Source organism: Anabrus simplex, chromosome 4 (genome assembly GCF_040414725.1).
Source record: "Anabrus simplex isolate iqAnaSimp1 chromosome 4, ASM4041472v1, whole genome shotgun sequence".
NCBI classification, from domain to species: domain Eukaryota; kingdom Metazoa; phylum Arthropoda; class Insecta; order Orthoptera; family Tettigoniidae; genus Anabrus; species Anabrus simplex.
In genome coordinates, this window is record NC_090268.1 from 75,131,382 (window position 1) to 75,150,747 (window position 19,366).

Genomic DNA, 19,366 nt, shown 5'->3' on the forward strand with positions numbered 1-19,366 from the left:
TGTGCACGAATTGTTTGACGGAAGAAGGGCACACATCAAGCACACATGTGGTTGTTTTTATTATGAATAAGATTTGTTTACCTGAAAGTATTACAAATAGAGACTTCTCTGATTGTTTATATATGGATTATTATTGTTGGTTCTGGAAATAAAAGCGACCATGACAGCGACATTGTCATTAAAAGATCTAACATCAATATTTGGGTAAGATCTCATGACGTTCCTACAATTAATACGTACAGATGTATTTCTTCACCCGTTGTTTTATTTAGTTTGTGCAATTTTAGTGCGATTACTTCTTCGCATATCCTGTAAGGGTAGCCTGTTGCTTGCCCTTCAACTTGGAAGATGAGACGACAGACTGATTCTTTTGGAAATGCAGATTACTTTCTTTGTAGAAGATAGAACACTTGCTGTATCCGTAATATTGAAAGCAGCGTTCTGACGGACAGGGCTGGAGGGAGGAGCATTGCACGGCGTTTCCACTTTCCTTTCTCCTTCCCCTCGCTTGTTCGTTCGTTCGTTCGTTCGTTCGTTCAGACCGCTCAGAAGTAAAATGTTTGGCAGCACGAACCGGCCAGTAGGCAACCATGGCAACCATACTCTACTCCTTTCTCCCCATCGAGTAAACGGACCTCCCTCCAAGAACTGTCAGAATGTTCCTTTCAGTATTACGACCTTAGTTTTATTATTATTATTATTATTATTATTATTATTATTATTATTATTATTAACAAATACATTGCAATTTGGAAATTTCCTGGTGGCAATGAACACTTATATAATGTAATAATTAAGTAAAGTTAAAACATAATTACCCAACAACAACTACAAAAACAAGAGTAGGCCTACAACAAGCAATTCCATGGAAAGAAAATATTACAAGAAATATTACTAGTTTAACATTCTAAATCCAGCTCACCATATAGGCTACAAATTCACACACAGCTTAAGTATATATATATATAACTATAAGTTGAGCTTACTACTAGCTAAACATTACAACACCGTCATACAAATTTACACATACCTTAAATAGTTCCGATGCCTTAATACTACAGTTTACAGTGGATTGAGTGTTGCATTAGAATATGACATCATCACACAGAAATTTACACACAATTTACAGAATACTGGAGTCTATTCTTGAAGCAAACCTTTCTGCAGTTTTCATATGTAGTGAGGGTATATGACACTGTTGATGGTGATTCATCCATCGAATGGGGCGTTAAGCCTTAAGTAGATCCCTTGTTGTTATTCATCATGTGTAGGCTATGTGCCAACATAGGGTTTTTACTCTCTTCATATCTCATTATCATAAAGTCCTCTCACCTGGACATGCAGGTCGCCCATGGGCCTCAAATAGAAAGACCTGCACCAGGTGAGCCAAACAATTCTTTTGACACTCCCAACACTAAATCATACACTAAATAAGTAAATAAATAAATTGAATAAAATAAGACCATTGTAGATTTTGTTCATGAACAGAACTTCTTACCACTTTTAACATGTATGGTGTATGTATTATGCTTTCTGTAGGCAATGTACTTTGTGTTTATTGTATTTCTTTTTATTTTACTTTTTAGGATATTAAGTGAAGAAAATGCTGAAACTCAATCCCTGGAATCTCTCGCAGCACAACTACATCAGTGCTTTAGCAAGCAAGATCACTACAAAGGTAATACCAACTCTTATAAAGCTGATTTCTGAAACAGAACAGAATAGGATAATTCATTTCCACTAAACAAAGTACATCTCACATTTGGAAAATTGCATGAAATTGTACATGTGAATACATATTACAAATATTCTAAAATCAACTCAAGGATGCCAAAATTAAGTAAAATATATGTTGAATATAGGTCTAGCATTATAGAATTTTGAACAAATCAATAAAATTAAAAAAATACAGTTGGATAATGAACACTTTAATGACTTTATACTGGGGCACCCACTTATGAGGACCGGATGACCAGGAGAACTGTGTCACCAAATAAACTTTCACTCAAGGCCAACCGTGAGGCGAGAGAAAAATAAATGATGTAGTATTTGCAAGTTCATGACAAGTTTTTGAAATTTCTTGAAAACTGGCTAGCATTCTCAGGCAAAATTCCAGGGAAAAAAAAGAAGATAAATGTGAAAAATATTAATGCAGTGAAAATGCAGGAATATCAACAGTGTCTTGAAACATCTGTTGTCACCATCACTACCTCTAGACTTTGCTTTGTATGATGACATTGAATTTATGTTTCTTGTAAATGAAATATGAAGTAGATTTAATGAGCTCCAGTTTATGCTTCTTTAAATTTTGAAATGTATTTCTTTCAAGTTTAATTTAGCATTGTAAGTAAAATGTTTATATTTGACAATCTATCCCACAGCAACAATAATGACTAACCGTGGCTGGATTACTATTTGATTTGGCCATTAATTTTTTAAAAAATGGCATCATTTTCCACTATCTGTCACCAGATTGATATTCAGTCGCACTATAACTAAGCTTTTAAATCTTTTGATATCATCCAAACTTTCTCTTTTACAGTGGGCAGTGCAATAATCCTCCTGCTGCAGCAATCAGATTTTCTTCCTAAGCCCTCCCAGAGGTTGGCAGCTATTTGTCTTCTCCATGATCTTTATAGAGGGGAGTCTATGGCCATGAATCCATTTGCAACTGCATTCGTCCACCTACTGGTAAGTATGGACATAAAATTATGAATATTGTAATTGGAATACTGTGTATTTCTGAAAGTAGTATACATACACCTCTACATCAATTCACAACCTTGTTACTTGGCTTCAGTGTAAAGTAGCTTGCAAATTAACCCCTTAACTGAGCATTAATTTTCCATGTGTTGTATATTTTTTCTTTTTAACTTCAGATAATTTTTCATCACTAAGAAAAGGTTCAAATATTGTCAATGGTTCAGGATTATCCTTAAAATTAGCATGAATCCCACTATTGCCAGTAAAATCAAATCTGTTGCGTGGCCATCCAAACGTAATCCAGTCAGTCAGCCACATGAATTCTGCACGGAATATGATATTCCATGAAAATAAAATGTAGTACTTTGTTGCAAAATAAGGCCAATAGATGTCAGAAGTATCTATAAACTTCTGACTCTTTTAAGCGGTTGACACAATCTGTTACAAACACATGAACTTGACGCTTCTAAGTGGTTCACACAACTTGTGAATCATTACCTTGACTCTTACAAACGGTTGACGCTGGGAAGGGATTAATATGAACACAGTCATTTTTAAGACTATTTATAGCTAATGTTGGTAGAATCATCTGTTCCTGCTAAATACTGTTCTTGCTTACAACCTAATTGCATTTGAGGTGTATGGCACTATTACTGTTAACATTATTAGACATTATTGGATGTTCTTTATAACACAGTCATTGATTGAATGTCTCTGGGTAAGGTCGTGTATGTTTTCAGTATTGTTGTGTTATTGTACTGCAATTTTATAATGGATACCACCCTACAGAAACGTTAAAGAATTATCACATTAGCTGAACATATCTCTGTAGTACAAAGACAAATTGCTTCACAAGGTGGTGTTGGTAAATTCAATTTTGAGGCAATATCAATAGGAAGAACAATATGGATCTGATTTTTGCATTAAGGAATATGATGGAGAAAAGACGGGAGTTCAGGAAGATTAGTCTGGCTCCATGGCTAAATGCTTAGCATGCTGGCCTTTGTTTCAAGGGGTCCCAGGTTCGATTCCGGTTCGGGTCACGGATTTTAATTTTCATTAGTTAAACCTATGGCTCGAGGGTTGGGTGTTTGTGACGTTTCTAGCATTACATTTCATCTTAGATAGGGCCCTGTCCTCACAGATATGCAAGTCGCCTATACGGCATCAAATGAGAAGACCCGCACTAGGCCTCTCTGGAGGCCACACACCATTAATTAGGAAGGATTTAGTGATGACATTTATAGATATCGAGAAGGCATGTGACTGTGTACCATGGTAACTTGTCTGGGATGCATTGATAAAAATTAAAGTAGGCAGAGCAGAAGTAGAAATGATCAAAGCCATGCATGAAAAGTGTGTAATTAGTGTGAAGACTAAGATGGGACGAACAAACTGGCTCAGTGTAGAAATAGGACTTGACAAGGAAGTGTCTTATCCCCTCTATTCTTCATCACCGTCATGAATGAAATCCACAAGTGTGTACAACAAAAAATAGAAAGCAAAGAGATAAAGACATTACTCTTTGCAGACAACTTAAGGAGAAGATGAAATGGAAGTACAAGAACAAGTTACTGTACGGAATTGGGAGATAGAGGAATATGGAATGAAAATAAGTGTGGAGAAGAGTAAGACAGTAGTGATGACGAGAGTTGATAGAAAAGGAAGAGGGAATTTTGAGGTTAAGGGAAAACAATTAGAAGTTGGGAAAAGCTTTAAATATTTGCAGAGTACACTTATAGAAGATGGGAAAATAAATGAAGACATTGGAAAGAGAATCCAACAAGCCAATGGGTTGTAACAATGTGTGAGAGGTATAATGTGGAACCGGGATGTCCCAGAAAAATGCAAGAAAATTCTCTACACACCAGTTTTGACCTGCGTGGCTGGCACATGGACAAAAACAAAATGTGAGCAACCGAGATGAAATTCCATTGAGGAATAATTAGGAAGACAAGAAGGGATGAAATCAGAAACATAGAAATCAGAGAGAGAATTGGATTTTCTAAACTGCAAAACAAGGTAGAGACCAGTAAGCTGAAATGGCATGGACACATGATGAGAATGGAAGAGGATAGAGTTTCAGAGCAAGTATTTACGCAGAAGATGATAGGAAGAAGACAACGGAGAAGACGCAGAAAGAGGTGGATGGATACTGTGAAGGAGAGTATAGAGAAGAGAGGAGTAAAAGTAGAAGAAATATTGGAGGAAAGAAAGGAGTGGTGGAGAGATAGAAAACTGTGGAAGTCCTTGTTTCACCACCTGATCCAGAAGACTGGAAATGGGAATTGAAGAAAAATCAAGAAATAGGGTCTATTTCACCACTGAAGGAAGGAAACTCTGGTTTGGAAATGCAAGGCTACACCAAAAGAAACCCACTTACTCATTAGGAAGAGTAAAATAAACTCCAGGCTCTCAGCTGTTGACCTAAACTGAGATTTAAGTCAGAGTGGGTGAAATGTTCACATTACTACAATTCACTGTAGACTGTTGGAGGCAGGAAGAAGAACATGCTGACCCAGCAAAGAAGCAGCTCTGACAGATGCTATGTCCAGACAGTGACTGATACGTGCTAACTACATAATAAGAACTGGACTGCTGTAAATTGGAAGGAAGTTGTATTTTCAGATGAAAGCCATTTCAAAGTTTGTGGTCAGTGTATTCCTTGAGTGCGTAAAGAAACATCGGAGAAAACATCATGAGTCCATATTCAACAAGCACCTAAACATATCCAAAAGTGATGTTCTGTGGATGTTTTACGTACAATGGGCCAGGATTTTTAAGGTGTCATAAGGGTATGATGAATTGTGACCAGTACATAGAAATCCCTTGAAGGAGGGTAGTGCCTGAATTACAAAAGCTCTCTCCAGGGGGTGAATATTTTCGATATCAATACCATTGAAAATTTATGGATCATTTATAAGAAGAGAATGGCAAAACTGGATAGATAACAAAAGTGAGCATTATATGTTCACTTAGCAAGGTGTGGTTTCACAATGAAGGTAACAAGAATATTTACAGAAAATTGGTGGAATCCATGCCAAAATATATCGATTCTGTTTTGAAGATCAAAGGAGGTCACACGAAGTATTAAGGTATGACTTTCTGTAATTCCAGAATGGATTTTCAATAATTTTTAAGACTTCTGTTATGAGAACACTTTTTTGTATCTCTGTAATATTATAAGAGTTTGTGGGAAAAGAAATTAAAAGAGGATGAAAACAGTAGATTCATGTAGCTCTTAGTAAGAACATGTTTTTGGAGGTATCCCAGACTCTATGACATTGTTTAAGGTCTAGATAGTAACTCAAGTGCTAAGTTATAATGTAATGTAGCAGTAAATTATAGTGTAATCATGTGTTGTAACAGTTTAAAAAAAAATGGAATATGGTATTGTATAAAATCTAACAATAATAGTCATATGTGATTGGAATGATTGCAAGGGGTGGATGTTCTCGCTGCCCCGGTTGGTGGTCATCCGTGACTGGGGGGAGTCTGTTTGTTATCTTCGTTTGAGCCTATGTGGTATGAATATGTTTGGTAAGTTTTTAACTAACGATAATAGTGGCATATGATTGTGATACTTGCGATGGGCGGGTGCTCTCTCCCTTAGTTGGAGGTCATCTGTGACTGAGGGGGGGGAGGAAGATTCTTTTAATTGTTTTTGTCTGTTCATATGTAGTAGGAATATATAAGATGAGATATCCTTGACTCTATAACACGGTTAAGGTCTAGGAAATGCCTCAGAAGGCTAAGGATGTAATAAGGTTGTAATTTTTTTAAATATTGTGAAAAATGAAAACCCACAGCCTGTTTCCAGTCATTCGACCGGGTCAGGAATGGAATGAATTAAGCCCCATCTAGCGGCGAGGATAGGAATTGTGTCGGCTGCCAAAGCCTGTCGTACTCCTCTGAAGTAATGATTAATGAATGATAGATGAAATGAAATTATATTGGAGAGTGTTGCTGGAATGAATTATAACAGGGAAAACCAGAGTACCCCGGAGAAAAACCTGTCCTGCCTCCGCTTTGTCCAGCACAAATCTCACATGGAGTGACCAGGATTTGAACCACGCAACCAACGGTGAGAGGCCGGTGCACTGCAGCCTGAGCCACGGAGGCTTCACTTTAAATATTGTATATTATCAAAACGAACTAACTGCGTGTACGAAGGCCTTTTTCTTTTTTTTTCAACCTCCGATCAGTCGCGAAATTAAAACCACAGTGAGAATCCAATGAAGTGTTGTGCAGATGTATTCCGCAGTATCTCTAGTATGTCTGTCGACCGCATCGCGACTCGCTTGTCAGTTCTGAGCACACAGTGAGCATGCAGACATGCCTAGGACAATAGTCTCTCCCGCCAAATGTGAAGTGCGTGCTGTCATTCAATTTCTTAATGCTGAGGGGTGAAATACAGGCGAAATTCATCGACAAATGAGTAATGTGTACGGTGAAACTTTTATGAGTGACAGCGAAGTGTGGCAATGGTGCAGGAACTTTGAATCAAGAACTTTGAATCAAGAAGTACAGATGTTCATGATGCAGGCAGTCAGGGAAGAAAGTGAGTGTCAACCGATAATCTTGTTCAGTGAGTGGATCAGGCAATTTGAGAAAATTGCAATGCACCCCTCAGCATGAAGAAATCGAATGACAGCACGCACTTCATATTTAGGGGGAGACTCTATTATCCTAGGCATGTGCTTACTGTGTGCTCAGAACTGCCAAGTGCGACGTGACACGGTTGATAGGCATACTATAGATACTGCGCAATACATCTGCTCAATGCTTCATCAGATTCTCACTGTGGTTTTAATTTCGCAACTGATCGGAGGTTGGAAAAAAAGTAGCCCTCGTACTGTATTATAATTACAATAAATGAATACTGTCTCCCCAGTTGGTGGTCATCTGTGGGTGGGAGAGAAGAATATTCTATTCGTTCATTCAATTGCTTAGTTACGAGGCTATGATGTTCGTATGTTTGCTTCCTTTACAGTACACTGATTGCATTGAGACTTCCTTGTCAATTAATTTATGATAGTTCAAGGAGGACATGATAGAAGATGATATGTACCAGTGCTAAAAAAAATCTGACATGTTAATGGTGTATGGAGAATGTAGGAAGACTGCTGTTCATTCTTGTGCTCTGTACGCGCTAATAGACGTCACCCATCTCGACAGTTATGTATGAACCTCTTCAACCTTTTGCATGAAACTGGAAGTGTAACATTTTACATAAACAAACAAGTGACTGGAGAAGGGGGGGGGGAAATTTATGATAATGTTCTAGCTGCTCCTGTTGTTGTAGATCGGTACGTTAGGTCCCGTGCAGTCGCACAAGGAAATGTCAGGAGTCAGGCAAGTGTACCAGGCCTACGCATTCTCCACCATCTGCATCATCTCTCTCTCTCCAACAGAGCTGCATGGAAATGATTTTGAGAATCATGTTAAATTTTATACATGGGCATAAAGACAAGATACTCCAGATTTATCAAATATCTTGTTTAGTGATAAAGCAACATTTAAAAATTGTGTTCAAGTAAACCTGCAAAACATGCACTGTTGGTCCTTAAACTGTCTCCATTGGCTTCGTCATGTGGAATGTCAGTGTCCATGGAGTTTAAATATGAGGTATGGAATAGTGAACCATCAGCTCGTGGATCCTTTTTTCATAGAAGGAACACTAGATTCTCAAAAGTATCTCAACCTTCTAACAGACCAACTTCCACAGACGTTAGAATACGTTCCACTGCAGACTAGGAGGAACATGTGATATCAGCATCCTGGCTGTCCAGCGCGTAGTGCCCGACATACTACGGTACAGCTTGTCTTCACTTAGTGTTTCCAAATCATTGGATTGGATGAAGAGGACCTCTACTTTGGCTGGCCCATTCACCAGATTTGACCTGTTCAGATTTTTTCCTCTGGAGAAAGCTAAAAGATACTGTTTACAAGGACATACAAACTACACCAGAAATGACGTATTACTGCTTCCTCCGCTGAAATTTCTGATGAAATGCTAGAACATGTACATCAGTCTTTACATGCAGACTGGAAGCTTATGTTGAAGCTGGTAGTCATTATTTTGAACACAGCCTTTGAAGGCCATTTCTCTTTTTTCTTCAGAATCAAAAAATATTGTTTATTTACTTTTTTTTTCTTAAGTTAGTGCTGACTCTTGGGGCAGATATCTGCTTACCTTTCTAAAATAAATACACATTCTAATAATTTATTAAAAATCTGTGTATGGGCTACAATTATGAGACCTTGGTTACACTTCATTATTGTGAAAACAGCACATCAATAGCACCTTACATTTCAGAAATATTTAGGTGCAAGTTTTAAGTGATTCACCATGTATAGTTTCAAATGGGTGTGTTTTTGCAGCAGAGACAGTTTTACTGTACATTTCAGTATTCCTGTTGTTCTTGTATACTTCACTATTTTGATAGATGTATCTAGATTTCTTTGATAAGATAGCTCCACCATTAGCTGTCATAGATGGCCTAGCCATTGCTGAAGAAGCGTACTAGGGAAATGAGGAGTGTGGTAGTTTCCTGTTGCTTTCCTCCCTGGGCCAGAAGTTGCTATTACATATCAGTCTGCCAAGCCCACTGACCCTATGAGCAACATTTTCACACCATTCATAGCAGGGACTGGCTGCATAAGGAATGGCATTACTGTACTGGCATCGCTCATACCTGTCACTTTCATATTGTCAAAGCTAAGGATGAGACTGAGACAGACAGATCAGTGAAAGTAATGAACTTGCTCTAGCCCATACCAGAAGATACAGTGCACTGTAAACACTAGGTCTCGCCAGGTACCCCAGGTAATTAAATTCAAACTCAGTTTTATTTTTTGAACATATTTTACTTTGTATGGGAATCTTTTTTTTTGAAGGCCATTCATCATCATCATCATCATCATCATCATCATCATTTCTTTGCTTCAGCAAGCCGGGTGCATTTGTGTACGAGCCTCCCCCAATTTGTCCTATCCATTATGAAGGCCATTATTTTAGATTTTTCTGTTGGTATACTCATACTGAATTTTAAAGAGACGTACTGAAGATTAAACAGAGATCTCTGCAGATCATTTTCCAAAGTTACTAACAATGCTAAGTCATTAGCATACAATATAGCATTTAACTGTTTGAGTTTTGTGTTAATTTGTGTGAAATAATGTCTCATCTGTCTCCATTGTTCTAGTAGGGCATTCATATATTACATATGATAAATAATTGAGGTGATAGTCCACAACTCTTCCATACACCTCAGTTAATTGGTTTCCATTTTTGTCTGTTGCATGCCTCATTATATTGATGTAAGGTTGGAATTGTATATGTTGTATAATGTATTTTCTGTGATGTATTGAGGGGCATTATCCTTGGCTAAAATTTTAAACATTATATTTCTGTTAACTTGGTTAGAGGCTTTCTTGAAATCAATAAATGCTATGTGGGTTTCTATGTTAAATTCTCTTTGTTTTTCTGTTAATATTTTCAGAGTGAAGTAGAAAATGAAATGGCATATGGCTTTTAGTGCCGGGAGTGTCCGAGGACAAGTTCGGCTCGCCAGATGCAGGTCTTTTGATTTGACTCCCGTAGGCTATCTGCGCGTCGTGATGAGGATGAAATGATGATGGAAACGGCACATACACCCAGCCCCCTTGTCAGCGAAATGAACCAATTAAGGTTAAAATTCCCGACCCTGGCGGGAATCGAACCCGAGACCCCTGTGGCCAAAGGCCAGCGAGCTAACCATTTAGCCATGGAGCCGGACTCAGAGTGAAGTGAAATAGGCATCAGCACATAACCGTCCTTCCAAAACTCTATTATTCATTTCCAATTTTGCCTTTGTAATATTTTTGTAATTTTTCTTTAGTTATATTTGCATAAATTTTGTCAATGCATTGTTGCTCAATTTGTGACTCTTCTGATCACCATTTTGCCCATTAATTTCATAATTATGTAATTAATTTTCCTGATTGACATGTAATGACTCCATTGTATTTTTATACTGTTCCTTTTTTTCTTTCATTTTTTCATTTAAAGTGACACTGTTGTAAGGAAAGCAATGGCAAACTACCTCACTGCTCATATTGCCTAGTATGTCTCATTTTGACGACACCTTCGGTTTTTGTGGTTTCCCTATAACTGCAGATCCTTTGGTGGTGCTATTTGAGGATCCAACCAGCCTCTGGGCTGATGACCTAAAAGATAGACAGTGACACTTCATCCGTGAATACATAACCTTACTCAAATACCTGAAGAGTATTGAACGTACGTGATATAACCACCAAGGCTTTACAAGATCGTCTCATTGGAAAAAAAGTTTCCTCGTTAGATTCTGAAGGGGGAATTAAATCTTTCTGCAAATTTTATTGTATGTCAGTTACTTCATACTATCAACAAGTTGAAATTTTAAAAAAGTTGTGAAATAATTTTAATTTTGCCATTTTCATTGTTGTTGGTATGCCTTTCATGTGATGATTAGTTTAAGAAATGTTAACATTTAGGTTATTAGCTCCATATAGTGGGAAAACACAGTACAAATTCACTTGTATAGGATTTCACATAAAAACACACATTTTGATTTATGTCTTCAACAAATTTCTTTTGGTGGTTTCAGAATTTGGAACTAGAGAGAATTGTAAGCAATATTGTTTGTGACCTGTAATGTTTTTTAATTTTTTTTTCAGCACCCACCTGAAGAGAATGCAAAAGGATCAAATCGTAAATTGGAATACGCGGGTCAGTTACCGTGGCTGTCTCCTGTTGAAAGGAATTTTTTGGCACATCTCATCACTAACCCATCCAAAGATGTAAGATCCATAGTTTTGCTATGTAATAAATTCTAATGAACACTATTTTATTGTTAAACGAAGGCTGAAACATCTAACATAGTCAGGCTGGAAAAAGAAAATAATAGAGGTGAAGAAGGACTTCACAAGACAAGAACATAAAAGAAACACACATTGTAAATAGGACAACACAAAACAACTAAGGTGTGTTTCTTTTATATCTTTGCTTATTTAAATGACTCCTCTCAATTTTTACTTAGCTTATTATCAAAGGTTACTTTTTAATTAATATTGTTCATATAGTGAAATAACCCGTTTCCACAGACGAGGCACTGGCAAGTCATGGCCAAATAACTGTTACATAAAGTACAGAGGAAATGCTGTACTGCAGCCAGTCCATGGGCAGAGGGATGGCAGCCTGATCAGTGGTCTTACTTCCTTCAGGCTAGCAACCCAGCGGAGTCTTGCAAAAGAAAGAATTGCTGGACAGATAAAGATGATGAACTTGGCAAAGAAAAGGACAAAGATAGGAGGAAGAAGAACAACAATATGAACATTATTAAATGTACTGTGTAGAGTGTTCAGGGTGTCTCACACAAAGATGATCAACTGGATGGCATTCTCTCAACAACAAAAAATAAAAGATATTTTTATTGTAGCATTTTCAGAAACAAAAATAAAGCTTCAGGGATCAAAAGAGACAGTAAATTATCTACAGTTTTGCAGTGGGGTTGAAAGAAATACTAGAGCACTGACAGGTGTGATGCTCATGGTACACAAAAATATTAAGATTAACAATTCAATGGTACACTACTGTCTATTCCTCTCATAGCATTTTATAGTTACTGGACGCATACTGAAAATATGGTTCTGACAACCCCTCTGTGGTCTGAATCTCTGAAACCACACTGGTTTTCATTCAACTTACTCTCCACCATTGATTGCACCATCCTTTCCAAAATTCATGGTATACTGATCAGTGAAATACCTTCTTAGTTGTTGCAATTCTTCCTGATCCCTTGCTTGTAGATTGGTGGAATTAACTGCTTTCATCCTATCAGGAGATACTTTATATTCCATGCCAATCCTATTACTCTATGAAGCCTTTTCATACCTCCATTCCTACTTTATTTTACCATCACATGTCTAATTTCATCTACTTCTGCTGCTTTATGACTGGTTTATTTGCTATCATTTCCGCTTCATTAATCGTACTGTAACTTCACTACTGTCATTGTTTTCTTCCCCATGAACTCCATTGTTCGGGACTTTCAACTGAAATATTTCTGCTCATGCTGTGGAGATTTTCAAACTATTCCTTCCATCTGTCCAGTGCTTCCCTAAGAACTACAATGAGGTCACCTGATTTATCCATTTCCCTTCCTTTATGAGATTCTTTATTAGTCTAGAAGGGTTCCCTTGCCACTTGACCTCACATTTTCAGATTATTACTGATATCTTGGGCTCTACAATGATTTGTTTTCTCTTTCATCTACATACACAATGACAGTAACTAACTATAATAAATAATATAAGCAAAGCACTAGTAATTAATGTCTGAGACAGACTGGTATGGGATCGTTCAACCCTCACTTGTAGGCGATATCGTATGTAGAAAGGTGGGAACATGAACAGGATAAACACAATGATGGGTTGCATCAGAAGAGGAAGCAATAAAAGAGGAGACAAAACATTAAAAGACAAGGACAATATATACATCTTCATACAGTGCTGTCTTCACATAGATGGGATCTGTCCTTGTCAATCCCAGTTCTTCTACATCTTTTTCTTCTCTGCTTCTGAAAAGTTCATTTCTGCTTCCCATATCAGGAGGACAGACATTGACACTGGTTGAGAGGCCATCTTGTCAGGTGTGTGGTCTTGATGCAGGAAGTCTAGGATGAGAAGAAAGCCAGATAAACACAGGAAAATGGAAGAAACAACAACAGAAAGATGAATACATGTGATATCACATACTATCCGCACACTTTATCTTGGTGCATTTACAACCTAGTGCTGAATCGGTCGACCTCGGCGATCTTCGAGATTCATACTGGCAACCTCTGAAACACAAACTATGAATCGCTTAAGCATCGTTGTGCGACATCTGGCGTAAACTTTACGTACTGGTACTGTTGTTGTTTACACATCAAAGTCAAAGTATAGAATTCATGCTAGGAACAAGATTCGCATCGAGAGATATGTTTTATAATGTTATATAATGTGTATGTGACATAGTTGTTGGCTTAAGATGATAACGGTTTAGAAATTTCATATCGATCGATCATCTTCTCGATTCAATTCAGATTTCATTTTCATTCAGTTGGCAGCACCAGGCAGCACTATCGATACCGGGACAGCTCCCTCCTTACTCCTCACCCCGTACACAAATGCATCAAGATAAAGTGTGCGGACAGTACATGTGATGTAACTCGGCACTGCTGCAGCTTCATATAGGTAGTTTCAATATACAAGAACTGCGTTTAGGTTTCTGTACTTTGGAGTAGTGATATTGAAATTGAATTATTAAGAAATCATGTCTTATTTTAAAGACAGGTGTGTTCCAAAAATAGAAGAATCTTCCCCCTTTGAACTTATCAAATAATTTAGTCCATATTGCATGAATAAATGTGTATGTGTAGTTTAATATTCTTGGAAAATATCATTTTCATTGAAATGTGTAGTCGCTCAAAAGAAGAAAAAAAAGAATGAGTGCATGGTATTGTATGTTTCTCGCATTTAATATTCTGCCAGACGAAATTTTAATTATTATGAAAATATAATTTACCTTCCATGTAGATACAAACTCTATGGATACTCACAAGAAACATATGGATTAATTTGTTTCGGAGAAAAATGTATGCTCAAGGAACTTACACAATACCATGGGTTGATTATTTTTTTGAGGGACTGTACAATTTCTATAAGTTACTCTTATAACAAAAGAAGAGCAAACATATCACTTCAGAAGGGTAATTTTAGTGACATTGCTCAGGAAATGCTCAGAACAGGGTAGCACTAAGATCATTAGTTTGATTTTGCAGATAAATTCTCTATCTATTTCTCTTCCTGTGTTCATTTGCCAAATGTAATTTTTCATTATTCTGAGATGGTGTGACTGCTGTTGGGATTTTAACCTGAATCCTGTGCTATCTGGATGGGTACATTAACATGTTCCACTAAGACTGCCAATGCACAAGAGTGATAGTTTCTGACATTGGTGGACAGAGAGCATTCTAGGTATACCAAATGTAATGACACAACTTTAGTTACAAGTCGTTGCAGCCTGAAGGAAACTTATGACCTTCCCAGCCTAAGTGCTTACTTTGAGAAATGGAAGCTCCAACCTAGCACCATTATAACCAAGGTTTTCTGCTTTCATACTTTCATTTAAATAACAAGACTTCAGACCAAACTTTCCTAATATCTTTTAACATCAAGGTTCTCAAGTACAATATCTACCCTAAGTACCTGGGAATAACATTAGATCGGACACTCTACTTCAGGCAACACCTAGCTAATTCTGCTGCTAAGATCACAAGTCACAATAACATTCTACAGAGATGATGTTTCATGTCTTGGGGTGCTCCTGCAGCTATATTGAGATGTTCTGCCCTTGGTTCAATTTTGCTCTGCAGCTGAATATTGTGCACCAGTTTGGCTCAACTGCTGCCACGTGAAACTAGTGGACATGCAGCTCAACAATGCAGTGAGGATCATTTCAGGTGTAGTGAAATGAACACCTACCCACTGGATTCCTGTCTTGACCAAAATCATGCCTCCCTCACTTCAGAGGACAAGCACTGTTGAGAGAATACTCAAAAGATAAAAAACAGTCCTGACTTGTCCATGTATTCCAGCATTCATGATCTCCTGAGAAACAGACTTAAATATCATCATCTGTCAATCACCCATACACAGAAGCTGAAATTATTTCAATTATTATTTCAACCCCAGTGCCTAATGGAAAGAAGGGTGGACCTCCAGAACAGAACATCATCTCTGGGCTTTGCTTCATTTAAACTCTGGGTATAATTGAGCAAGGAAATCTTGGGTTATCTTTAATGCGATCAGTTGTGGACATGATGTTTGTGCTGCAGCTCTGTTCCCCCAAGTATGACTGGTACCTCTCCTCAAAGTATCAAACATAGTGGGAGAGAGTGATAGAAGAGCTTATTCAGATGACTTGTCTGACTTCCGGAGGGAAATACAGAGGCATTGAAATGTATACAGGTCTTGGACATTAAAATATAACTGTAGAAAGGTTTCTAGTCTCTATACTTGTATGTGTTTTTTTTTTTTTTTTAAATAAGCAACTTTAAAAATACCATGCAAATGTGAAGTCTTGCAATTTCCAGTAAATAACGTTGTATAGTGGTATCCTGCCTAAGTAACTTGCCATTTGCCATACATTTCTGGAACAATTACAGTAGTTATCGCTCAGCAGCTGTTAGTTTGGAAGTATTTTGGATATGTATTGCAGTTGTCAGGATGTCTGAATATTACAATCAACAATCTCTTCTCCTTCAAACTGGGAAAAATGTTTACAGAGACACACTGTGGCATAGAAAATTTTTGCTGAGACCAAAGAAAGCGCAGCAGGTCAGGTCAGACATGAAAGTGTGGTTGACTGTCCTTTCTGACATGAAAGGTGTTGCAACCATGAATTTCTATCTGTGGTTCAACCGGTGAACTGGTATTATCTCAGTCTTGGGATGTTTGAGAGAGAATGTCAGCAGAAAAAGACTAAACTTGTGGAGAAACAACCCCTTGGTATCGCTGTTGAATCATGAACTTTTGATGAGCATGAAGACAACTGTGCTTCCTCATCTACCCTACTTGCCTGAGATAGCCCTGGCAGACATTTTTCTTTCCCCAAACTTTACCTTCAAAGAATGATGATTTACTGTAAGTCAATTGAAGAGATCAAACAAAAATCACAGGTTGAACTGTGCGCATCCCCCAAATTGCCTTCCAGGACTGCTTCTATCAATAGAAAGGATATTGGGAGCATTGTATTAATAGAGGACGGGAGTATTTTGAAGGAGAAAATCTAACGAGGCTGCAGAAAAGCCCCCTCCCCCCAGGAGAGTTATTTTCAAAGTTCAATTAATTCTTGAACAGGCCTTGTATAGCTGCAGTACAATGAAAGAATCATCAGATAGTTTCATAGTAATACAGCAGATCCCTCCAAAAGATAGTAATTTTAATACCAATAGAACTGAATGTGTCTCATGCATTGGCAGTAAACACACACATCCAGAAAGTGAGGGATTCAGATTTGAATTTCAAAGGATGGTTACATTTTCATCTTTTGTCATCGTAGAATCATGACCACTTGAAAAGAAATTATCCTCTAAAGTTATTTCTAAATTTTGATCATTTTTCAGCTTATGAAAAAGACTGCTGTGCAAATTCTTGGAAGTGATTTGGGAGCCTTTCATAATGTGGATTTAACTGGAATTCAGTTGGCTCTTGCTGAAAGACAGTCAGAACTGCCTCATACCAGCCGTTCTGCAATTCCTGTCATCCTGCCGGATACTGATTCAAGACTCAGCTCTGTCAGGTAACAACACAGATTTAATATTTTTGTTGTATCTCTAGTACTACTTGTTATGTTTTTTGTAGATCATCGGTCCATTTTCATGACTAATTTGATTCCAAAAATATAACTTGACTCACTAAACTAGGGATTCATAACAGCATAAATATGGTCTTCAAGTTTATCAGGGTTACAGAGATTTTGTGTGTGGAATGTACAACTCTAAATTCACTGTAGTACCATCTGTCAACTGTAGCTTTTATCACAATTTTACAGGTAAACAATTTACCCAACAGTACATTGCTGTCTGAATTTCTATTTTTAATTCAAGGTTCTTATGAACTTTCTGACCACTGCCAAGATGATGAGAGGATAGCTACAAGATCATGGCAATTTGCTTAAGGTTGTTTCACCATAAGCCAGCACTCTGGTGTAGGGGTAGCGTGCCTGCCTCTTACCTGGAGGCCCCGAGTTCGATTCCCGGCCAGGTCAGGGATTTTTACCTGGACCTGAGGGCTGGTTCGAGGTCCACTCAGCCTACGTGATAAGGATTGAGGACCTATCTGACGGTGAGATAGCGACCCCGGTCTAGAAAGCCAAGAATAATGGCCGAGAGGATTTGTCATGCTGACCACATGACACCTCGTAATCTGCAGGCCTTCGGGCTGAGCAGCGGTTGCTTGGTAGGCCAATGGCCTTCAAGGGCTGTAGTGCCATGGAGTTTGGGAGGGGAAGGGTTGTTTCACCATTGATGGTTATGAATTTCATGTTTTTGGTCCGTATTGAACAATATATAAGTAATAATAATAATAACTTAAATGTTTCCACCTTTTCAATACAATATATTCACAAGATTACAAAATTATACGGTACTGTCTTAGGATTTCGCCACAAATGATCTTTGCTCCAATACGGCTGATGATGACCCCTAGATGGGTCGAAACTAGTACCGTATAATTTTGTAATCTTGTGAATATATTGTATTGAAAAGGTGGAAACATTTAAGTTATTATTATTATTACTTGTTTCACCATACCATTCTCTTACAGTCCCTTGGGGCACAATGGTTTAATTCTCTTAAATTTACTCGCTCAGAGGTGTGTTAAAGAAAGGAGGTACATAGTTTGTTAATTATCATCATGTCTGTTTTACTAATTTCTGAATATTTGAGGACATACCTCCCATACAGCAAACAATTATGTCATTTCTCATAGACACTTTTAATACCTTCCTCTCAGCAGCTTCTCCTAACATATATTTAACTGCAGTAAAGCCTGTCTTAAACGGACCCTCTGTTAAGTGAAAACGTGCCTTCAATGAAAAATGATTCCAGTTCTTTGATTTGTACATAAAATATAATGCAAACCACCCTGGATTAAGCGGAAACTGACGAACAATGAAATGGAAGCCAAAATTTCCAGTCCTCGTAGGGGATTGTTTAGTAATATTTCAACCATCCTATACATTCTGGATGGTGTGTGATGTACGGACAGTTACTACTTGGATAAATTAAGCTATGGGGAAGTTGCTTCCAGAAACTGTGACATAATCTTTCAAGAAAGCAGGATTCCGTATGTCAGAAACTGCTGCCAATGTAGAAAGAGAAGATGACAATTGGAACTTAAAAAACTGGATGATTGAAGCTGCTTTTGAAGACTGTATGGCTGAGAACTACGTTAATAATTGAATCCGACAAAATGGATATTGATACCATAGTAGAAAATCTTTGGGAAAACTGTGAAAAAAGAAGAAGAGAAGGAAAAGAAAGATGACAACGTTGTGTTAGAAGGAAAAGTGATTGAGTACAGATTCAAGACTTATTATGATGCCATCAAAAATTTAAAGGTGTTACAGGAATTCGCCCCACGATGGAATGATTGGGATATGTTTGGTGTAATTTCCGAGGCTAAAGTTTTATTGGAAAGTCAGGCAGTTAAGAGTAAGACTATTGCAGTTCAGAAAACTTTGTTTGACTGCTGGAGAATGTAGAGTAGAGTACTGGTATGAAATGTTATCTGCCAGGCTGACTTGCTCAGGCGATTGAGGCGCTGGCCTTATGACCCCAACTTGGCAGGTTCGATCCTGGCTCCTGGCTCCTGTACCATGTATGTAGAGAACTAGTAGAAAAGGTGCTCATTGAGTTTGTATATGTACCATCAGTGAGAAATGCTGCAGACTTGTTCACAAAGAATTTATCGAGCAACAAGCTTAAGAGTTTCTATAGGCTTATAGGATTGGAATAAGAGGAATAATTGATAGAAGTGTAGTTATTTTTTTACTGATTTTTTGTGAAAAGGTGGGGAGTGTTGGAATATTATA

General features: G+C 37.7%; 1 protein-coding gene across 1 annotated transcript in view; it reads left to right on the forward strand.

Moving 5' to 3' along the window:
- The first annotated feature begins 25 nt into the window (after positions 1 to 25).
- The window catches only part of Not11 (CCR4-NOT transcription complex subunit 11), a 42,460-nt gene continuing 23,119 nt past the window's right edge, over positions 26 to 19,366 (forward strand). Inside the window, exons 1-5 of the mRNA XM_067145115.2 lie at positions 26 to 204; positions 1,587 to 1,678; positions 2,543 to 2,691; positions 11,404 to 11,526; positions 16,896 to 17,071. Of these exons, the coding sequence (XP_067001216.1) occupies positions 161 to 204; positions 1,587 to 1,678; positions 2,543 to 2,691; positions 11,404 to 11,526; positions 16,896 to 17,071 (584 nt within the window). The 5' untranslated portion in view covers positions 26 to 160. The remainder of the gene's footprint in view (positions 205 to 1,586; positions 1,679 to 2,542; positions 2,692 to 11,403; positions 11,527 to 16,895; positions 17,072 to 19,366) is intronic.